This window comes from Lipotes vexillifer, unplaced genomic scaffold (genome assembly GCF_000442215.2).
Source record: "Lipotes vexillifer unplaced genomic scaffold, Lipotes_vexillifer_v1.1 scaffold640, whole genome shotgun sequence".
In the NCBI taxonomy this organism is placed as follows: domain Eukaryota; kingdom Metazoa; phylum Chordata; class Mammalia; order Artiodactyla; family Lipotidae; genus Lipotes; species Lipotes vexillifer.
Window position 1 is genome coordinate 509,242 of NW_006773138.1, and position 20,217 is coordinate 529,458.

General features: G+C 36.3%; 1 protein-coding gene and 1 non-coding gene across 4 annotated transcripts in view; both read right to left on the minus strand.

The window, feature by feature from the left end:
* The window catches only part of FCHSD2 (FCH and double SH3 domains 2), a 298,533-nt gene that overhangs the window by 236,806 nt on the left and 41,510 nt on the right, over nucleotides 1-20,217 (minus strand). For all 3 annotated transcript variants that reach the window (XM_007448070.1, XM_007448071.1, XM_007448069.1), the window contains exon 3: nucleotides 12,579-12,624. In XM_007448070.1, coding sequence (XP_007448132.1) covers nucleotides 12,579-12,624 — 46 coding nt within the window. The remainder of the gene's footprint in view (nucleotides 1-12,578; nucleotides 12,625-20,217) is intronic.
* On the minus strand, nucleotides 10,626-10,698 carry TRNAE-UUC (transfer RNA glutamic acid (anticodon UUC)). Its single transcript has one exon. It is a non-coding gene; the product is annotated as a tRNA-Glu (tRNA).

Sequence of the window (20,217 nt, forward strand, 5' to 3'; positions counted from 1 at the left end):
GAGGCACTATTCATGTCTTAATTTGTACACATTTCTTACTATTCTCTGTCAACAGTAAATTCAAACATAAAATCCCAAGAACTCATGATTTATTTTGAGACATCCTGATCTTTCTAATACCAAGGGTGTGGAAAAATACCCAGGATAGCACTGTTTTGTTTTTCCTGTGCTCCTACTCAAAGGCAATGAGGGAATACATTCCAGTCAGAAAGTTTTCCAGGAAAAATGGGCAACAATATACCATACAATGCCAGAGGCAAAGGGAGCCATAAATACTATCTAAGAAAGACTTTAGGGCTTCCCTGGTGTCGCAGTGGTTAAGAATCTGCCTGCCAATGCAAGGGACACGAGTTCAAGCCCTGGTCAGGGAAGATCCCACATGCCACGGAGCAACTAAGTTTGTGCGCCACAACTACTGAAGCCTGCGTGCCTAGAGCCCATGCTAGCACCACAGCAAGAGAAGTAACCACAATGAGAAGCCCGCACACTGCAATGAAGAGTAGCCCCCGCTCTCCGCAACTAGGAAAGCCCACGCCCAGCAACGAAGACCCAATGCAGCCAAAAGTAAATAAATAAAATAAATTTATTTTTAAAAAAAGAAAGACTTTAAGTGAAGATCATACAATAAATTCATGCTCTGATGCAATGTTTGCCCACCCCACTCAAAATATATATGAGAAATTAAAAAATTAAAGGAGAAAACCAATAAGACAAAGATGGGCATCAAAATGAGGTAATCATCTCCCTGGACCAGAAAGTGAAGCTATGATCAGGATTGAAGTCAGAAGCACATTAGACTCTAGGTTAAAAAGAAGACAATGGGAGGAGGATTCTGGAAAAATGATGGAGTAGGAAGCACCAGGAATCAGTCTCCCTACCTACACAACAACTGTTCTGGTAGAACCTATCTGCTGTAACTATTTTGGAACTCTGAAGACCTTGAAGGTTAGCAACTTCCAGGGGAAGATGTGGATGGGTAAATTGCAGGGTTTTTTCCAGTCAATTTCAATTCTTCACACAGTAGCAGCTATCCATCCTTTACTCCTGGCACATGGCAGGCAGCTCAGCTTGTGTTACATGTTCCTGAAGCACCCTGCACATAACTTGCAAGAACGAGGATGGGCAAAAAAGACACTGTACTCTAAATATCAGTGATCTCTGTTCTGACTGCTGATTGCCGCTTCTGATCACAGAGATGCAGACAAAGAGGCAGGCAGCCATTCTTGTTTAAGTAACCTACCCCCTCCCCCACTGCTGAAAGCACCTCCACCTCCAGATGAAGTGATTTTGACGGAATATAAGGGAATAGCACCCTTTTCCCTCCTGTCATTTTTCACTTTTTCCCTTTAAGGAGCCAGACATTAAAGACTAGAAAATTCAAAAACTACTACATATAAAGGGAAAATTAGAAAGTGACCATGCATGTACAGAGAAAGGCTCAGAAAAAACCTGAGAATGACTTAAGTTTATACCTCAGGCTGATACTTGGCACAGAGACAAACTATGACAATCAAAAAGAAAAAAAAAACAAAAAACACCAAACCCTTCGGAAAGGGGAGAATCTGATTTCCAGAGTTACCACATTATTAAATTCAAATATCTAGCGTTCAACAACAACAACAAAAAAGATCACAGGGCATACAAAGACACAAGAAAGTATGGCTCATTCAGAGGAAAAAAAATAAATCAACTGACACTGTCCCTGAGAAAGAACTTATGGCAGACAAACTAGACAAAGACTTTAAGGATGCTCAAAGAACTATAGGAAGATGTGGAGGAAGTCAAGAAAACAACATGTGAACAAAATGGAAATATCAATAAAGAAATGGAAAAATCTAAAAAAGAAACCAAACAATTTTTATAGCTGTAAAGTGCAATAACTGAAATGAAAATTTCACTGAAGGAATTCAATGGCAAATTTGGGCAAACAGAAGAATCAGTGAACTTGAAGACAGGACAATGAAAACTGTCAAGTCTGAGGACGAGAAAGAAAAAAGGATTGAAGAAAAGCAAAAAGAGCCTAAGGAAAGTGTGTGATACTATCAAGCAGACTAATTATGCATTGTGGGAATCCCAGAAGGAGAAAAGAGAAAAGGGCAGAGAGAATATTTGAAGAAATAATGCCTGACAAAAGAAATAAAAGCAAAAACAAATAGGACCTAATTAAACATAATAGCTTCTGCACAGCAAAGGAAACCACGGACAAAACAAAAAGACAACCTACTGAATGGGAAAAAATATTTCCAAATGATGCAACTGATGAGTGGTTAATATCCAAAATATAAAAACAGCTCACAGGGCTTCCCTGGTGGCACAGTGGTTGAGAGTCCGCCTGCCGATGCAGGGGACACAGGTTCGTGCCCTGGTCCGGGAAGATCCCACATGCTGCGGAGCAGCTGGGCCCATGAGCCATGGCCGCTGAGCCTGCGCGTCCAGAGCCTGTGCTCTGCAACGGGAGAGGCCACAACAGTGAGAGGCCCGCGTACCGCAAAAAGAAAAAAGCTCACATAACTCAATATCAAAAAAACAAACAACCCAATCAAAACATGAGCAGAAGACTTGAATAGACATTTTTCCTAAGCAGACATACAAATAGCTAACAGGCACATGAAAAAATGCTCAACATTGCTAACTATTAGAGAAATGCAAATCAAAAACACAATGAGGTGTCACCTCACACCTGTTAGAATGGCTATCATTAAAAGTCTACAAATAACAAATGTTGGAGAGAACGTGGAGAAAAGAGAGCCCTTCTACACTGTTGGTGGGAATGTAAATTGGTGCAGCCACTATGGAAAACAGTACAGAGGTTCCTTAAAGAACTAAAAATAGAACTACCACATGATCCAACAATTCCACTCTTGGGTCTGTATCAGGAAAAAAGGAAAACACTAATTCGAAAAGATACATGCATCCCAATATTCATAGCAGCACTATTTACAACAGCCATGATGACATGGAAGCAACCCAAGTGCCCATCAACAGACAACTGGGTTAAGAAGATGTGAGATACACACACACACACACACACACACACACACACACACACACACACAGTGGAATATTAACTCAGCCATAAAAAAGAATGAAATACTGCCATTTGCAGCAATGTGGACATAACTAGAGAATATAATGCTTAGTGAAATGTCAGACAGAGAAAGACAAATACTATATGATATCAATTATATGTAGAATCTAAAAAATAATACAAATAGACGTATATGCCAAACAGAAAGACTCACAGATATAGAAAACAAACTTGTGGTTACCAAAGGGAAGAGGAAAGGAAGGAGGAACAAATTAGGGGTATGAAATTAACAAACTACATAAACTGGAGAAGCAACAATGATTTACTGTACAGCACAGGGAATTATACCTAATATCTTGTAATAACCTATAATGGAATATAATGTGCAAAACACTGAATCACTATGTTGTATGTATACCTGAAACTAATACAATATTGTAAATCAACTGTACTTCAACAAAATAAAAAATAAATTTTAAAAAGTATATTTTGCATATAATTCCTCAATTACATATGGGAGCAGAGCCAAATAACAAGCAAGATAATAAAACTAAATATAACAAAGTTTCAAAAAAGAAGACAAAACTAGCAAATCTACATGCCCAAGAATACTAACATTTACTCAAATCCACCAGTGCTTCTTTCAACAGTTTTTAAAACTTTAAAAATCAAACTATGTATATCAAGTATTTTGAGGAAAAAAATCAGACTGCTTTTCTCCCAAAATTTATTTCTAACCATTGTTGCAAGCTAAGGAGCTCAAAAATAAAATAAAATAATTTAAAAACATAAGTATCAACATGAACACAGAAAACAACCCTCAACTTTCTCTCAAGGTAGTTATCCTTATTGTTTTACAGGACAAGACTGGCAAAATAGAAAACTCCAAGTATACAGTCCACCATTGCAAATAATTTTACCAATGCTTCTTTAATAGCAATGTCCAGAAAGCTAGGTGTACACAGCTAAAATAAGTTACATTGTAAACTTTTATGCTGATGAAATTTACCAAAAAAGAACCCTGCCACATATACACAACACTAACTTCTTGGGTAGTATTCCCAACTCTTCATAAATTTATTTCTTAAAAGAATAAAAATAGCAAAAAGTTACACTTGAGGTAGGACTGTGGTGATAACCACAGGCTTTTTGACAGGGTGCCTGTGTTTGCTCTGTGTTTGTCCTCAGACAAGGAGCCACCCTTAAAGTCCACAATCTTTTCCTGCTCTTTCTCTCCAGCCACAGTAACCTTTTGTATCCTTCCTTCACTAGCAGCATTCTGCCAAAGTCTACAGTAAGTATATTAACACACAGAACTTGCCTTTAGCAATTTCAGTTTGAGTACTGCAAATGATTTTACCAATACCTCAGTGGTTAGCTAACTACAGTCAAAAGCCAGACTAAATTTTACACTAATACTTAATGTTGTTTAGTGACTCATATGGCTTCTGTGTTTTCAGAGATTCATTTGCTCTGTTTGTATAAATAGATATGCAATACAACTATTATTTTTGAATAATACATCTATTATCTATTATTTTTGGAATTTCACAAACCATTAATAAACATTAATACATAAAACATTAATACTCTTGTAGGAAACTGAAAGTACCAAGAAACTTGAAAAAGTTCAGGGCTCAAATCCCTTCAAGTGTAAACAGGGATACATAGTATTATTTTCTTTCTTTCTTCTAACTCCCTAAAAATGTATTACAAGTTTAGTGTGCATATACTTGAGGTACTATTTTTCAAGTTGCTGTCATCTGATCAGTCCCACTTAAATTCTTTTCCTTTGTGATATTTTTTTATTGGGATAGCTCATCTGTATGATCTCTAAATCTCACAAATAATACTCAACCTTTTTGGCTCATCAATTCTTTGTGTAGAGGATGACAACATACCACAAGTAATAATTCTATAAAGGTCATTCTTTTCAGTTGACTATAATGCCACATCAGTGGCTTTGAAGAGAAAGAATTTTTAACTTATTTAAAAATTTTTTTTATTCTTTAATTTTATTATTATGTTTTTGGCCGTGCTGATTTTAGTTCCCCAACCAGGAATCGAACCCAGGCACTCGGCAGTGAAAGTGCAGAGTCCTAACCACTGAACCGCCAGGGAATTCCCTGACAAGAAAGAATTTAATATATTTAATCGGAAGACAATATACAACCATAGAATATAAGTTCTGTAAGTGCTAGAACTTTTTTTTTCTTCTTTTTTGGACAGTGCTATAGCCACAGTACCTAGAAGAGTGCTCAAAGTATTTTCTCAACACATGAAACATGGTATATCTTAAAATAAACTAATTTTAAAATAATACTTTTATAAAAAAATTAAGTGGAGTAAGTCCTGCTAGAGTATAGATTCCATTCATCTTATGGTCTAACTAAGGAAATATCAATATTCACACGATTAAGCTCCTGACAGAGACGAACCAAAATATTAAAATACTTAAAAGAATATTAAATATTAATATTAGATAGCAAAAAGAAACCAAAACACAACTACTATATATTTCAAGACTTTTAAAATTGGTAAAGTTGATAGAGGAAATTAAAAATTCAAAGCAACTGTTCACATAAATTGTGATTCCATTTCTTTTAAAGCTATTTAAATAGTTTTGACTATTTAGATGATGTACCAACAACAAATAATAGCCAAAACTATGGAACGTCCCCAAAAGGAAGCTTATACTGGTGTCATTATCTAACATTAGACAGTTAGACAGTTGGTAACATAAGTGTTTCACATACTTTCAATTTAACAACTAGCAGACTCTCTGAAGGAAATTCCCACAATAATGACAAATGTTCTGATTTTCAGTTGATTTTTAAATGTGTACAAATGTAAGTTAAGAATATACAGGCTTTGACATTTTAAAAACTTTAATAACTTAAACTAAAATGTATCAGTTAAAATTAAACCAAATTCTCAAATGTTTAATTTTTCTTTAATTATGCCTCACCAAATACTTTTAATGTAACAAATCTTTTTTTTTAGAGCACCAGCAAAATGTGATATAGCAAAAAAACAGTAAAACAGAAATGGCTCGAGATAATTCTGAAAACTGATAAATGATAAAAATCTACTATCACTGTTAAAGATTCAATCAGGCTTGAAAACGGCAATATCGGTGATATGTCCTAATCTATCAGACTCGCCAAAACAAACCATAAAATCTTATTAGGTCCAACATCACCTATGTAGTATTTTTGCTAAAAATTTAACCTAGATCTAATCACGAAGAAAAAACCTGGACAATTAGAAAAAACTTCCTACAAGACAAATGACCAGCTGAGTAAAATAGGTGAGAGAAATTAAACGGTGCAAACGTCCAGTTACAAAATAAATGAGTCATGGGCATGAAATGTACAGTTGAGGAATACAGTCAATAATAATGTAATTTTTAAAAAAAGAAAAATGACCAGATTTTTCAAAAAGTCAATGTCGTGAAAAACAAAAAAGGTGAAAGAAATATTCTAAATAAAATCAAGAGACACCAAACACAATGTGTAAACCTTAACTGGATCTTGGAAAAACAGCTATAAAAGACACTTTGGGAATAAATGAGGAAATGTGAATACAAACTACATATTAAATGATATTATAGAATTATTATTCATTATCTTGGATATGATAATGACATTAGTTATTTTGGAAAATGATCTTGTTCTCAGAAGATGCAAAGTAAAGTAAATGGATGAAAAGTCTCATGATAGCTATAACTTACTTTCAAACTGTCCAGCTCAGAAAAAAAGTGTAGCTACATAATGTAAATGGGGCAAAATGTTAATAATTGGTTAATATAGAGGAAATTGACCATTCTTCAGTATATTATTCTGTCAACTTTTCCACAGATTTGAAGTTTTTTCAAATAAAAAGTTACAGGAAATGTAATTAGGTCAAAATTTCTCTTCATATTTCAATTCAATTCAGTAAAAATTACAAAATCTAAAGCTGGCTAACATATGGAAATTTCACTTTGTAAACCTCTATGGCTTAAGATAATAACTGTTATTGATTCTTATTATAGATACATTCTAGATAACTTGGGTTATAAAGAAAATTTCCATAAAGTTGATCCTATTGCATGAATTTCTAGTACAAAATCTGAGCTGTGGTTGTAAGCTTTTACAAAGACTTTTAAGGACAGCTTGGGCTTCCCTGGTGGCGCACTGGTTAAGAATCTGCCTGCCAATGCAGGGGACATGGGTTCGAGCCCTGGTCTGGGAAGATCCCACATGTCACGGAGCAACTAAGCCCATGCGCCCCAACTACTAAGCCTGCGCTCTAGAGCTCGCAAGCCACAACTACTGAGCCTGTGTGCCACAGCTACTGAAGCCCATTCATCTAGAGCCTGTGCTCCGCAACAAGAGAAGCCACCACAGTGAGAAGAACGTGCACCACAATGAAGAGTATCCCCCGCTCACTACAACTAGAGAAAGCCTGTGCACAGCAATGAAGACCCAACGCAGCCAAAAAAAAAAAAAAAAAAAAAAAAAAGACAGCTAAAAAAAAACCTGGCATAATAAAAAGGTTAAGTAGTTACCCTGATGAAACAGTAAACGTTCTCGTATTGGCAGAGTTTTTACAGTGCTTTTCCAAAGGGAAGAAGATCCTCCAACTACCTTACCTTATACCCTTTCCCAGAAAAATGGGACTTGGATTATCTAGTATTATATGCAAAGATCCCCATAATTAATTCATCACTCCCTTTCTAATATGGAAATCTATTATCTAGCAAAGCTAGGTTACAACAATTTGCAAACAAAAAAGGAAAACTATCACAATAAGAACACAAAGGACCATCTTATCATAGATTGGGAACTATTTTCATATTTCTTATACGTGTAAACATAGACTGGGAAGTCTTCATTTCTGGAGACCAGTGCATCTGGTCTCCAGAACTAGCTGAGAAGAAGGGAAGAAAGAATGGTTATCATTCTCCATTCAAAATTGAAGGGGAAAAAAGGTAAGAGAAGTCAAGTAATCTTCCCATTAGCATTAATTTGTTGTATTTCAGACTGAAAACGCCTTTCCTTGAATTAGTATCCCACTTCTTGTCCATAAATTGAAAAATATGTAGTTAGTGGCTAGGGCAATAAATACAAAAACGGCAATTAGATACCTTTTCCCACACACACAAAAAAGCTCAATATGGATATATTACATTTTTTATACATATATATATATAAAATATTATGAATATTTTACTTTGCAACACATTCCTCAGTCTACGAAAGAAAGAAGCCATTAGGAGTATCCTTTTTTTAATGCCCCCCTGCAAGTTTCAACTTTTTTTCAAACAATGAAATCTCTACAGAGCCTGGGGGGAAAAAAGAACATATCTCATCAATTCTATTAACAAAATACATTTTTTTTAACATTTTAAGATCTCTGAAATCAGGATGCATCTAACCATTGAGAACGTCCCTTAACTGCTGTCAGGATACAACAGAATTTGGTGGCTTGAGGAAACAATGAACTCCTACACATTTCCAACAACAAACATTTAAGTACTATCTAATCATTGTCAGAAAACCTTCCATTGACACCATCTAAGATCAAGAAACTTTTCTGCATGAAAATTTAGAGAGTGGTATCAGCAAAGAGGAAAAACTCCTGGAGGAAATACTGGGAGACTCTGTCAAGAAATGCTGCTTTCGGGCTTCCCTGGTGGCGCACTGGTTGAGAGTCCGCCTGCCGATGAAGGGGACACAGGTTTGTGCCCTGGTCCGGGAAGATCCCACATGCCGCGGAGCGGCTGGACCCGTGAGCCATGGCCGTTAAGCCTGCGCGTCCGGAGCCTGTGCTCCGCAGCGGGGGAGGCCACAGCAGTGAGAGGCCCACGTATCGCAAAAAAAAAAAAAAAAGAAAGAAAGAAAGATATGCTGCTTTCTAATGCACTAAGTGGTAGAGAGGCAATACAGTATGGAAAAACAAGGAAATTAATGGCTCTGAATCTGAAAGTTATTCAGGGGCTTCCCTGGTGGCGCAGTGGTTAAGAATCCGCCTGCCAATGCAGGTAACACGGGTTTGATCCCTGGTCTGGGAAGATCCCATATGCCGCAGAGCAACTAAGCCCATGCGCCACAACTAAGCCCATGCGCCACAACTACGGAGCCTGCGCTCTAGAGCCCATGAGCCACAACTACTGAAGCCCACAAGCCACAACTACTGAAGCCTGCATGCCTAGAGCTCATGCTCCACAACAAGAGAAGCCACTGCAATGAGAAGCCCACACACTGCAACGAAGAGCAGCCCCCACTCGCTGCAACTAGAGAAAGCCCGTGCGCAGCAACAAAGACCCAATGCAGCCAAAAATAATAAATAAATAAATTAAAAAGAAAATAAATTGAAAAATTAACTGGGAAAACACTGAAAAATATCATCTAAAAGGCAAATATGACAAATAACAAGAAGAGTCAGAAAACTGGCTCTCCATAAATGTACTCAACTGTCCAAAGCAGAGAGACAAAGAAATATTCTACTTTATGAATACGAAATTTTGAAATATCTACTATTAGCTACCTTATACAGTTTGCATAATTATACAGAATTATATAAACACAACCAGATATAATTTACCTGACAGACATTTAAAGAAATTTTCAAGAGTAAATCTGACTGCTTTGTAAAATATAATTCAACTGCATCGTGTGTATACGTATACACACATAAATACATATATCTATACATGTAACATATGTGTGTGCGTGTTTAACAGAAGAGATAGAAGTCTAAGTAGATCATTTAGAGTTAGAAAAGTAGCTGGGCTTCCCTGGTAGCGCAGTGGTTAAGAATCCGTCTGCCAATGCAGCAGACACGGGTTCAAGCCCTGGTCTGGGAAGATCCCACCTGCCACGGAGCAACTAAGCCTCGTGCCACAACTACTGAGCCTGCGCTCTACAGCCCGCAAGCCACAACTACTGAAGCCCTCGTGCCACAACTACTGAAGCCCGTGCGCCTAGAGCCCATGCTCCGCAACAAAAGAAGCCACCACAATGAGAAGCCCGCACACTGCAAGGAAGAGCAGCCCCCACTCACCACAACTAATGAAGGCCCACGCAGCAAGGAAGACCCCACGCAGCCAAGGAAAGAAGGAAGGAAGGAAGGAAGAAATAAAGAAGAAAAATAAAGTTCCCTTTAAAAAAAAAAAGAAGAAAAGTAGCAAAGGCACTAAAATAGCGACAAATTATATTGGAAAGAGTAGGCTGGAAAGCAATGGCTTAAGAAGCTAATTTCTCATTTAATTAAGTAGTAATCAAGCAATAATGTCTAGAGTTGATAAATCAAGAATCAATTATGCACATTATTTAAAGATATGGAAAAGATCACCAAAAGAACCAAAACAGGATCCATTTTTAATCTTTTCTCTGAAGAAAAAGACTGGCATTACATCAGAGAACTGCTACTTTTCATACAATTTAATGTACTATTTTATATTTTTAATCATGAACCAGTCCTATTTATTTGATTATTAAAACTTTACAATATGTTACAGAAGAATGTGTCTTGAAAAAATTTTCACTTTGTATTAAAAAAATTTTTTTTTTTTTTTTTTTTTTTGGCCACACGGCTTTTGGGATCTAAGCTCCCCGACCAGGGATCGAACCTGGCCCCTCGGCAGTGAAAGCACAGAGTCCTAACCACTGGACCACCAGGGAATTCCCTGTATTAATTTTTTTTTTTTTTTTTTTTTGCGGTACACGGGCCTCTCACTGCTGTGGCCTCTCCCATTGCGGAGCATAGGCTCCAGACGCGCAGGCTCAGCGGCCATGGCTCACGGGCCCAGCCGCTCCACGGCATGTGGGATCTTCCCGGACTGGGGCACGAACCCATGTCCCCTGCATCGGCAGGGGGACTCTCAACCACTGCGCCACCAGCGAAGCCCCCCTGTATTAAATTTTAAAAGCAGATCATATACTCTGATCCCAATGGAAGCATATCTATAAAGGGACTATATGAAAACATACCTGTAAACAGCAATAGTAACTCCCTATTTTAAAGGTTTATTGCGAGAATTAAACCAGATAATATATGTAAAATTATCAGCAAAGTGCCTGGTACAATGTAGGGATTAAATCAATATTAGCTATCAATACTATTATCTATTATATATGCAAAGAATAAAGGTCCAGCACTAAAGTTAGAACTAATGCTATTCATTATGTAAAGCACCTAATATATAATAAGCACTCAATAACTAACAGCTGAATTAATGAATTACTGAGTCTATCTAAGTTTTCAAAAATAGATAATTCCTTTTCTAAGACTATAAAATAAAATAAAGGCAGACAGCTACCTGGCAAACTACAAAGAAACCAGAATAAAACTAAAATCAAAACCTAACAAAGTACAAATAAAATCATTCCCCAATTTTATTATTTATATTGATAATAGCAGCAGCAACAACACAAATTATGCTGATAACAGGGGTTATCATGTACAGCATTTCCTGGGTGTTAATTTTTCCTTCTAGTGCTCTCCTGTATTTTTAAATTTTGTAACAAATACTACTTTTATGATTTTTTGGGGGGAGGGGATCAATTTTAGAATTCTACTCCACATGGAAAGTAATTGCTTACAAGGGCCAAACTTTCCAAATTATGTTAAACTGTTTTTGTATAAGGATGGGTAGTTATTAATTCCTACATACTCACAAAATGATATATAAACATAATTTTTCCTTGGCACATTTAGCTATCTGAGAGCAAATAAGATTCTAATTAAAATAAGTGCTTATGGGACTTCCCCAGTGGTCCAGTGGGTAAGAATCCACGGTCCCAATGAAGGGGGCCCAGGTTCGATCCCTGGTCGGGGAACTAGATCCCTCATGCCTGCCACAACAGAGAGTTCACATGCCATAACTAAGAAGTCTGCATGCTGCAACCAAGAAGTCTGCATGCCACAACCAAGAAGCCTACATGCCACAACTAAGAGTCCACATGCTGCAACTAAGAAGTGCGCATGTCACAACTAAGAAGTCCACATGCTGCAACTAAGAGCCCACATGCCACAACAAAGATCCCGCAAGCCGTAACTAAGACCCGGTGCAGAATGAATGAATGAATGAATGAATAAATAAATATTTTTTAAAAAATAAAATAAATGCTTAAATTTCCCTATAAATAGCACCGTATCATCTACTGAAAGCACGCCATTCTCTATCAACAGGGACCTAATGAGAAATAAATACCTGACTGAACAAAAATAATTAACCTTTCATAAAACTGCAGAGTATGGGATATATAAGGGAGAATGAATATATATACTTGTAAAATGTACTATTAGTTATACTTGTAAATACTTTACAAATATTGTGACTATTATCTTCTCCCAGAATGTTCACAACATTCTTTGTAGTAAGAAGCAAATTAGCTCTTCATTTGAAGATTCAAATGGAGTAAAAGGAGGATCAAAGTGAGAGAACCAAAAATAAGAAAAGGAGGATACAGGGATGCCAACACTTCTCTCCAACAACCATATCTGCCCTTAAGCCAAAGAAGAGGTATTCTAGGATGGGGACCTCCACTTCCAAGCTTACCTGTGCATACTCTCTTTCAATAGCAGCCTTCTTCTGACTGAATGTCCTAAAAACACAAATAAAAATTTGTTACCAAACATATAAGAATAATTTTATGTAAAGTTATCAATACACCCTCACATACTGCTTGGTAAGCTGTGTTGAGAGAAGGCACAATATGTCATTCACCTTATGTGCCTAAGAATACTGCTGACACCACAGACCCTGGAGTTAAGACAATCCACATTCAAATCCTAGCTCCACCACTTACTAGCTGTATGACCTTGGTCAAGTCACTTGACTTCTCTGTGCCTCAGTTTCCTTCTTGGTAAAATGGATATAGAAATAGTATCTACCTCATAGGGATAGCATAAAATTTAGTTAATGACAATATATAAAGTGCTCAAAATAGTGACCAGCACAGAGTAAAAGACAGATGTGTGTGTGTGTGTGTGTGTGTGTGCGCGTGTGTGTGTTAGCTACTGTTATCACAATGGCTAGTGCATAGTAGGTAGTAAAAATGTTTCCTGAATATAAATAATAAACATAGAGGGACTATAGAAAACAAGGTGAAAATCAAAATTTGATCAGCTTCTTAACATGAAATAGTCAAATCATTTCCTTCATTCCATTCTTTTACAAGAGTCACAAAACAAAGTACAGGGCCACCACATGTTATGGTATAATAAGAGCACCCTTTCCACACATGTTATTATATTTCACAGATTCTACAGTAAATACTTTTCACATTTTCACATTTATGATATTGGTATTCATCTTTTAAATGATTGGCAGACAACTACTGAGCACACGTGCCACAACTACTGAAGCCCGCGCACTTAGAGTCCATGCTCCGCCACAAGAGAAGCCACTGCAATAAGAAGCCCACGCACCGCAACAGAGTAGCCCCCAATTGCCACAGCTAGGGAAAGCCCACACACAGCAACAAAGACCCAATGCAGCCAATAAATAAATAAATAAATAAATGTTCCTTTAAAAATAAATAAATAAACAAATAAATAATGATTGGCAGTATTTTCTTCTATCTTAACAGTACATGAAATAACAGTGTACCTTACAAACCACAGGCAAGGTAGAGTCAATGAAATATGATAACATTAACAATTTACTTTGAGTAGTCTGAGTTTAAAGACTTTTCTGTGAGGTGTCAGGTATCTGTGCTCTTAAAAGCACTTCATTAAGGCAGAGATATCACAGTAAAAAGTGAAAAATATAAAGAAAGAGCTGGAATAGAAAAAAAGGCAATAAACCAAAATTCCCCATTTTAATAATTATTTAAATTTACCAAGATGACTATTCACTTTTTCTGTAAGAAATTAAAGTATTTAAAATTTCACTACATTTGTTTGGGATGGATAACTATTATTTAGCTTTAAAAAGGAAGGAATTTCTTACAATGCTACAACATGAATAAACTTTGAGGACATTACTCTGAGTGAAGTAAGTCGGCCACAAGAGGACAAACACTGTATGATTCCATTTATATAAGGTACTTGAAACAGTCAAAATCATATAGACACAAAGGAGAATGGTGGTTGCCAGGGAGTGGGAGGAGGGGATCAGAGGAGTTATTATTTAATAGGTAGAGAGTTTCAGTCTTGCAAGATGCAAAGAGTTCTGAAGATGGATGGTGGTGGCAGCAAAACAAAATGAATGTACTTAATAGCACTAAATTGTACACTTAAAAATGATTAAGATAGTAAATCTTGTATGTATTTTACCACAATTTAAAAAACAAACAAAAAAAGAGTTGAGCAAGACCCTTTTCCTTATGGGGTTTGGTGCATTATAAAGTGTTTAACACAGTCCTTTAACATACAATTCGTCTCTCCTTAAGAGAAAACATATAAACTATATATTATATGTGCATATATGTAAAGCACACTGTATACATGCATTTGTATACTGTATTATATATATATTTGGCGTATGTGTATATATATGTAAATTATGTGTGCTGCATATACATATATATAATAGTAATGTAAGTTTTCTCTGGACAGTGGGATTACTGGCTTTCACTTTCTTCTTTTGATTTTTCTTTCTATATTTTCTGATGTTTTAGTAAGAATATACATTATGTTTGAAAAAATAAAGTCCTTATTTTAAGTAAATAAATGCACTTATAAACATATGCACAAACCTTTTTTACACCCATGTTGTTTTACTAAAATTGGACTGAGAAATTATTATGACTTGTGTTACTAAATATATCTCCCCAGGCAAACAAGACTAATTAAAATGAACTCCCTTAAACTTTAATCATTAAAAATCTGAAAACTTACCTGCATTTTGAAGGAGGTGGTATTTTTAATATTTTACAAAAGATGAAAGGAAATATTTCAGCTATTTATTTAGAACGCTTTTAACCTTAGATGTATCTCATCTTGAAATAAGAATGTTCAAGTGAAGTCTGCAAGAAAAGGGGAACTAAACTCTTTTACTCAGAACATACATATCAACTAATTTTAAAATTGTCAGTGCAATTTTTAGTTGTTGTTAAACAATTACATGTCTACTAAGTAATTTCTTCTTCTAAATAAAACAAATACAAGATCACAACTGCTCAAAATTTACATCATCAATATTAGGAAATCTATTTATTATAAACCACAGCAAGAGAACAGAGCAAAAAAATAACCTTCATATAAGATATAAAGGCATTTGTTAAAATTCAACATCAGTTTCTCTTTTAAAATATTAATGGGTGCTATAATTAAACAGATGGACAAAAACAAGTGCTGGCAAGGATGTACAGAAATGAGAACTCTCGTAGAGTGCTTTTGGGAATGTAACACAGTACAGTTTCTTCAGAAAAGAGTCTGAGTTCCTCAAAAGGTTTAACATAGAGTTACCATAAGACCCAGCAATTATATTCCTGGGTATATACCCATGAAAACTTAAAACATACGTCTACACAAAAACCTATAAATGAATATTCATAGCAGCATTATTCATCATAGCCAAAAAGTGACAACAATCCAAATGTCCATCGACTGATGAAAGGATAAGCAAGATGTTGCTACATTCATATGATGGTATATCACTCAACCATAAAAAGGAACAAAGTACTGATAATGCTACAATATGGATGAAACTTGAAAACATCAGGCTAAGTGAAAGAAGCCAGACATAAAATCCCACATATTATATGATTCCATTTCTACAAGATGTCCAGAATAGGCAAGTCCATAAAGACAGAAAGTAGATTATCAGTTGCCAAGGTTTGAGGAGCTGAGAGATAAGTTTGCCATTATTCCAGGAGTATTTTTCTTTTATTTAGGTAAGTTGATTATAAAGTTCAAATGGAAAAATGAACACTTAAGAATTGTTATAGGGGCTTCTCTGGTGGCACAGTCGTTAAGGATCTGCCTGCCAATGCAGGGAACACGGGTTCGAGCCTGGTCCGGGAAGATCCCACATGCCATGGAGCAACTGAGCCCGTGAGCCACAACTGCTGAGCCTGCACTAGAGCCTGCGAGCCACAACTACTGCGCTCGTGTGCCACAACTATTGAAGCCCGCGCACCTAGAGCCCATGCTCTGCAACAAGTGAGGTCACCAAAATGAGAGGCCCGTGCACCGCAGTGAGGAGTGGCCCCACTCGCCGCAACCAGGGAAAGCCTGTGCACAACAACAAACACCCAACGCAGCCAAAGATAAATAAATAAAAATATTTTTAAAAAAAGAATTGTTATAAACATTCTGAAAAAGAATAATGTTAAAAGTTATCACCTACTCTCACCAAATAGTAAAAATTAAGTTTAAAAGCAACAGTAATTAAAACAGCTCGGTAATGAAATGAGCAAACAGAGATAATGAAACATAAGTCAGGAATATACCCAAATATACCCAAATACCAAATATCAATATAATAAATAAAAATTTAGTAACTAAAAAAGATGGCATTTTGATTCAAAGGGGAAAAGATGGATTATTTAGTAAACTGCAACTTTATAGGAAGATGCAATGGTTAGTAAACAAAAAAGTTACAGAATAATATATATAGTATATTACTATGTTTTCATATAAAAATGTTTACATGTATATGCTGGATTATGATCATTATGATACTTCTCAGTTACCACAGTCCATCAGATATAAAACTGTACCATTCAAAAATGCTACTGGGGGGCTTCCCTGGTGGCGCAGTGGTTGAGAGTCCGCTTGCCGATGCCAAGAACCCGGGTTCGTGCCCCGGTCTGGGAAGATCCCACATGCCGCGGAGCGGCTAGGCCCGTGAGCCATGGCCGCTGAGCCTGTGCGTCCGGAGCCTGTGCTCCGCAACGGGAGAGGCCGCCAACAGTGAGATAGAATTTCCTGAAATATTTAACATGAAACTGGTCTAACAATGGTTCCTTATGAAGAAAGGAATTGGTCATAGTGATAAAAGAAAGATCTTTTACTGATTTGTTGTTTGTATTGTTTGAATCTATACCATGTGTACATGTATATATTTTTCACTGAGGTAAAATTTATATGACATAAAATGAAGCATTTTAAAGTATACAATTCAACAGCATTTAGTGCATTTACAGTGTGTACAACCACCACCTCTCCCTACTTTCAAAACTTTTTAATCACTCCAGAAGAATACTTCATACCCATTAAGTAAGTAATCATTTTCCATTCCCACTCCCCTTACCCTTGGCAACAACTAAGCCAATTTTCTGTCTCCACAGACTTGTCTATTCTGGATATTTCATATAAAAGGAATCATGTAATATGTAATCTTTTGTGTCTGCCTTCTTTCACTTAGCATGTTTTCAAGATTCATCCAAGTTGTAGAATGCATCAATACTTTGCTCCTTTTTATGGCTGAATAATACTTCATTGCGCGGATATACTACAATTCATCCATTCATCCACCAATGGACATTTGAGTTGTTTCTACATCTTCAATAGTATGAATAATGCTGCTGCGAACATTCGTTTATGAATTTCTATGTAGAACTAAGTTTTAAGTTCTTTTGAATATATACTTAAGAGTAGAAATGCTGGGTCATATGATAATTTTATGCTTAACTTTTTGAAGAACCATCAAACTATTTTTCATAACAGCTGTGCCATTTTACATTCCCACTGCATATTTTTAAAAATTTAATAGTTAAATGGAACAAACTAACCTTTCAAAATATATGCTATTACATTCAGAAGAATCCTATATGGCCACTAAAAAGAATGTGGTAATTCTGTATGTGCTGGTATAGAAAGATAGCCTCAATTAACTCACGCAATAAACATTAACTGACTGGCTATCATGGAAAAGACACTGTATAGGTACTGATGATATAGCACTGAATAAGACAGACATCAAATAGGACTAACAGATAGTAAATAAATCATTATACAAAGAAATATTTAATAATAAATGGGATAATTATAAGTACTATGAAGAAAACTACAATATATTACCCAATATTTTTTAAAAGCTTCAGAAGAATATGTAAAGCAAGATCTCATTTTATCTTAAAAATATTAATATATACCTCTATGTAATACAGGTATCTGTATAAATTCTGTATACCTGGAAAATACATATCGGGAGGGCCACTCAAAGACTATATCCAAATTTTTATTGTTAAAAGAAGGAGACATGAGATTCTTTATTTTCTATTCTATGTTTTTTTCTAATAATTATTTAATATTTCTATAATTAGAAAAAAAATTAAAGATAAAAAAGCACTACTTTTCAATCAACTCATATAAATTCCATATGATATAGAAAGGAATAAGAATAAATCCATGCAACAATTCTTTAATAAAAATCTAATGCTCTAAATAATTTTCGTAAAATAAATCTGATCAAGCCACTTTCCTGTTAACATTTCTGAAATGGCTCTTCCTCACTCCTAGAAAAAAATCTAAATTCCTTTAAAATGACAGATGAGGTTACTTACTATCCAGACTTGACTGCTAGTGTGGCTTCATGTCTATAAACTCCTCCATTCACATCCTAGGCTAGAGCTAAGTATAGTAAAAGGACCTAGGCTCCTGCTTTCACACTCTAGCAAACGTGGTCCTTTCTGCTTGGAATTCCTTTCCCCTATTACTTGACCTAAATCTCTTATCCTTCAAAACTTAGCTTAAACATGACCTCTCCTGAGAAATCTTCCTGAATTCCACTTGTGATTTAGACACCTTCTCTGTGATCCTCCAGCATCTTATAACATAGCACGTGCTTCAAGTACTGTAACTGTGAATTCACTATGGAGTTCCCTGGGAGCAATGAGTGTGCTTTGTATTTACATGTGTAGCACAGTGCCTGAAAACGGTAGTAGTTCAATAAACGTTTGCTTAATGAATGAAAGAACAGACAGAAACTCTATAATCAGGTTTTAGACTTCATAAGTTTCAGTTAAACAGCTCAGTTAGGTGAGCTCCTGGGATAGACGGAACCAAGATCACAGTCTATATCCCATACGAACCAATTGTTTCTTGACCTTGGTCACAGATTATATCAGTTAACACAAACATTTTGTGAGCTTTAAAAACCAAGGAAGGGGACTTCCCTGGTGGTCTGGTGGGTAAGACTCCACGCTCCCAGTGCATGGGGCCCGGGTTCAATCCCTGGTCAGGAACTAGATCCCGCATGGCTCGACTAAGAGCCCACTTGCCACAACTAAAAGAGCCTGCATGCTGCAACTAAGACCCGGTGCAGCCAAATAAATATATAAATATTTTTTAAAAAAGGGGGGCTTCCCTGGTGGCGCAGTAGTTAAGAATCCGCCTGCCAATGAAGGGGACATGGGTTCGAGCCCTGGCCCGGGAAGATCCCACATGCCGCGGAGCAACTAAGACTGCACGCCACAACTACTGAAGCCCGCGCGCCTAGAGCCTGTGCTCTGCAACAACAGAAGCCCCCCCGCAGTGAGAAGCCCGTGCACCGAAACGAAGAGTAGCCCCCGCTCACCGCAACCAGAGAAAGCCCATGCACAGCAAAAAAGACCCAACGCAGCCAAAACTAATAAAAATAAAAAATAAATAAATTTAAAAAATAAGAAAAGAAAAGTACAAAATTAAATTTTGATAGAGGCTGGGTTACTTGAGTGTATGTATTTGTCAAAACTTAGCAATTGTATGCCTAAGATTTATATTTCATTGTATATAAATTTTACCTCAAAATAAGAAACTATAAGAAATACTGAACTCTAATGATCTGCATGCTGAATTATTTAGGGAAAAGCCTGGTAATGTGTACAATTACTTTGAAATAAATTTTAAAAATAAGGCGGATTGTTGATGGATAGAGGATGGGTAAATGCATAGATAAGTGACAAAGCGAGTACACTGCACAGTACAATATTAACAGTAGAATTTAGGTTTGGGTGATGGGTGTTTACTGTAAAATTCTTTCAACCTTGTTGTATGCTTGAAATTTTCATTAAAAAGTCACAAAAATATTTAGAAAATTAATGAAAGAAAAATAAAAAACAACCAAGGAAGGTATAAAGGTGTGTAATAAAGGTTTAGCCTTGCCCAAAGAGAGGTCTGGCCTTTGCCCTTGGCTTTGGGAGGTAATCTCTAAACCTCTGGAATGTCATGCCTGATAAGAGTGTTTTTGTTTACCTGGGACCCTTAGGCCATGCCAGATAGAAAATGCTAACAACAATGTGATTTACTGGGGGGGGGGGGGGGGG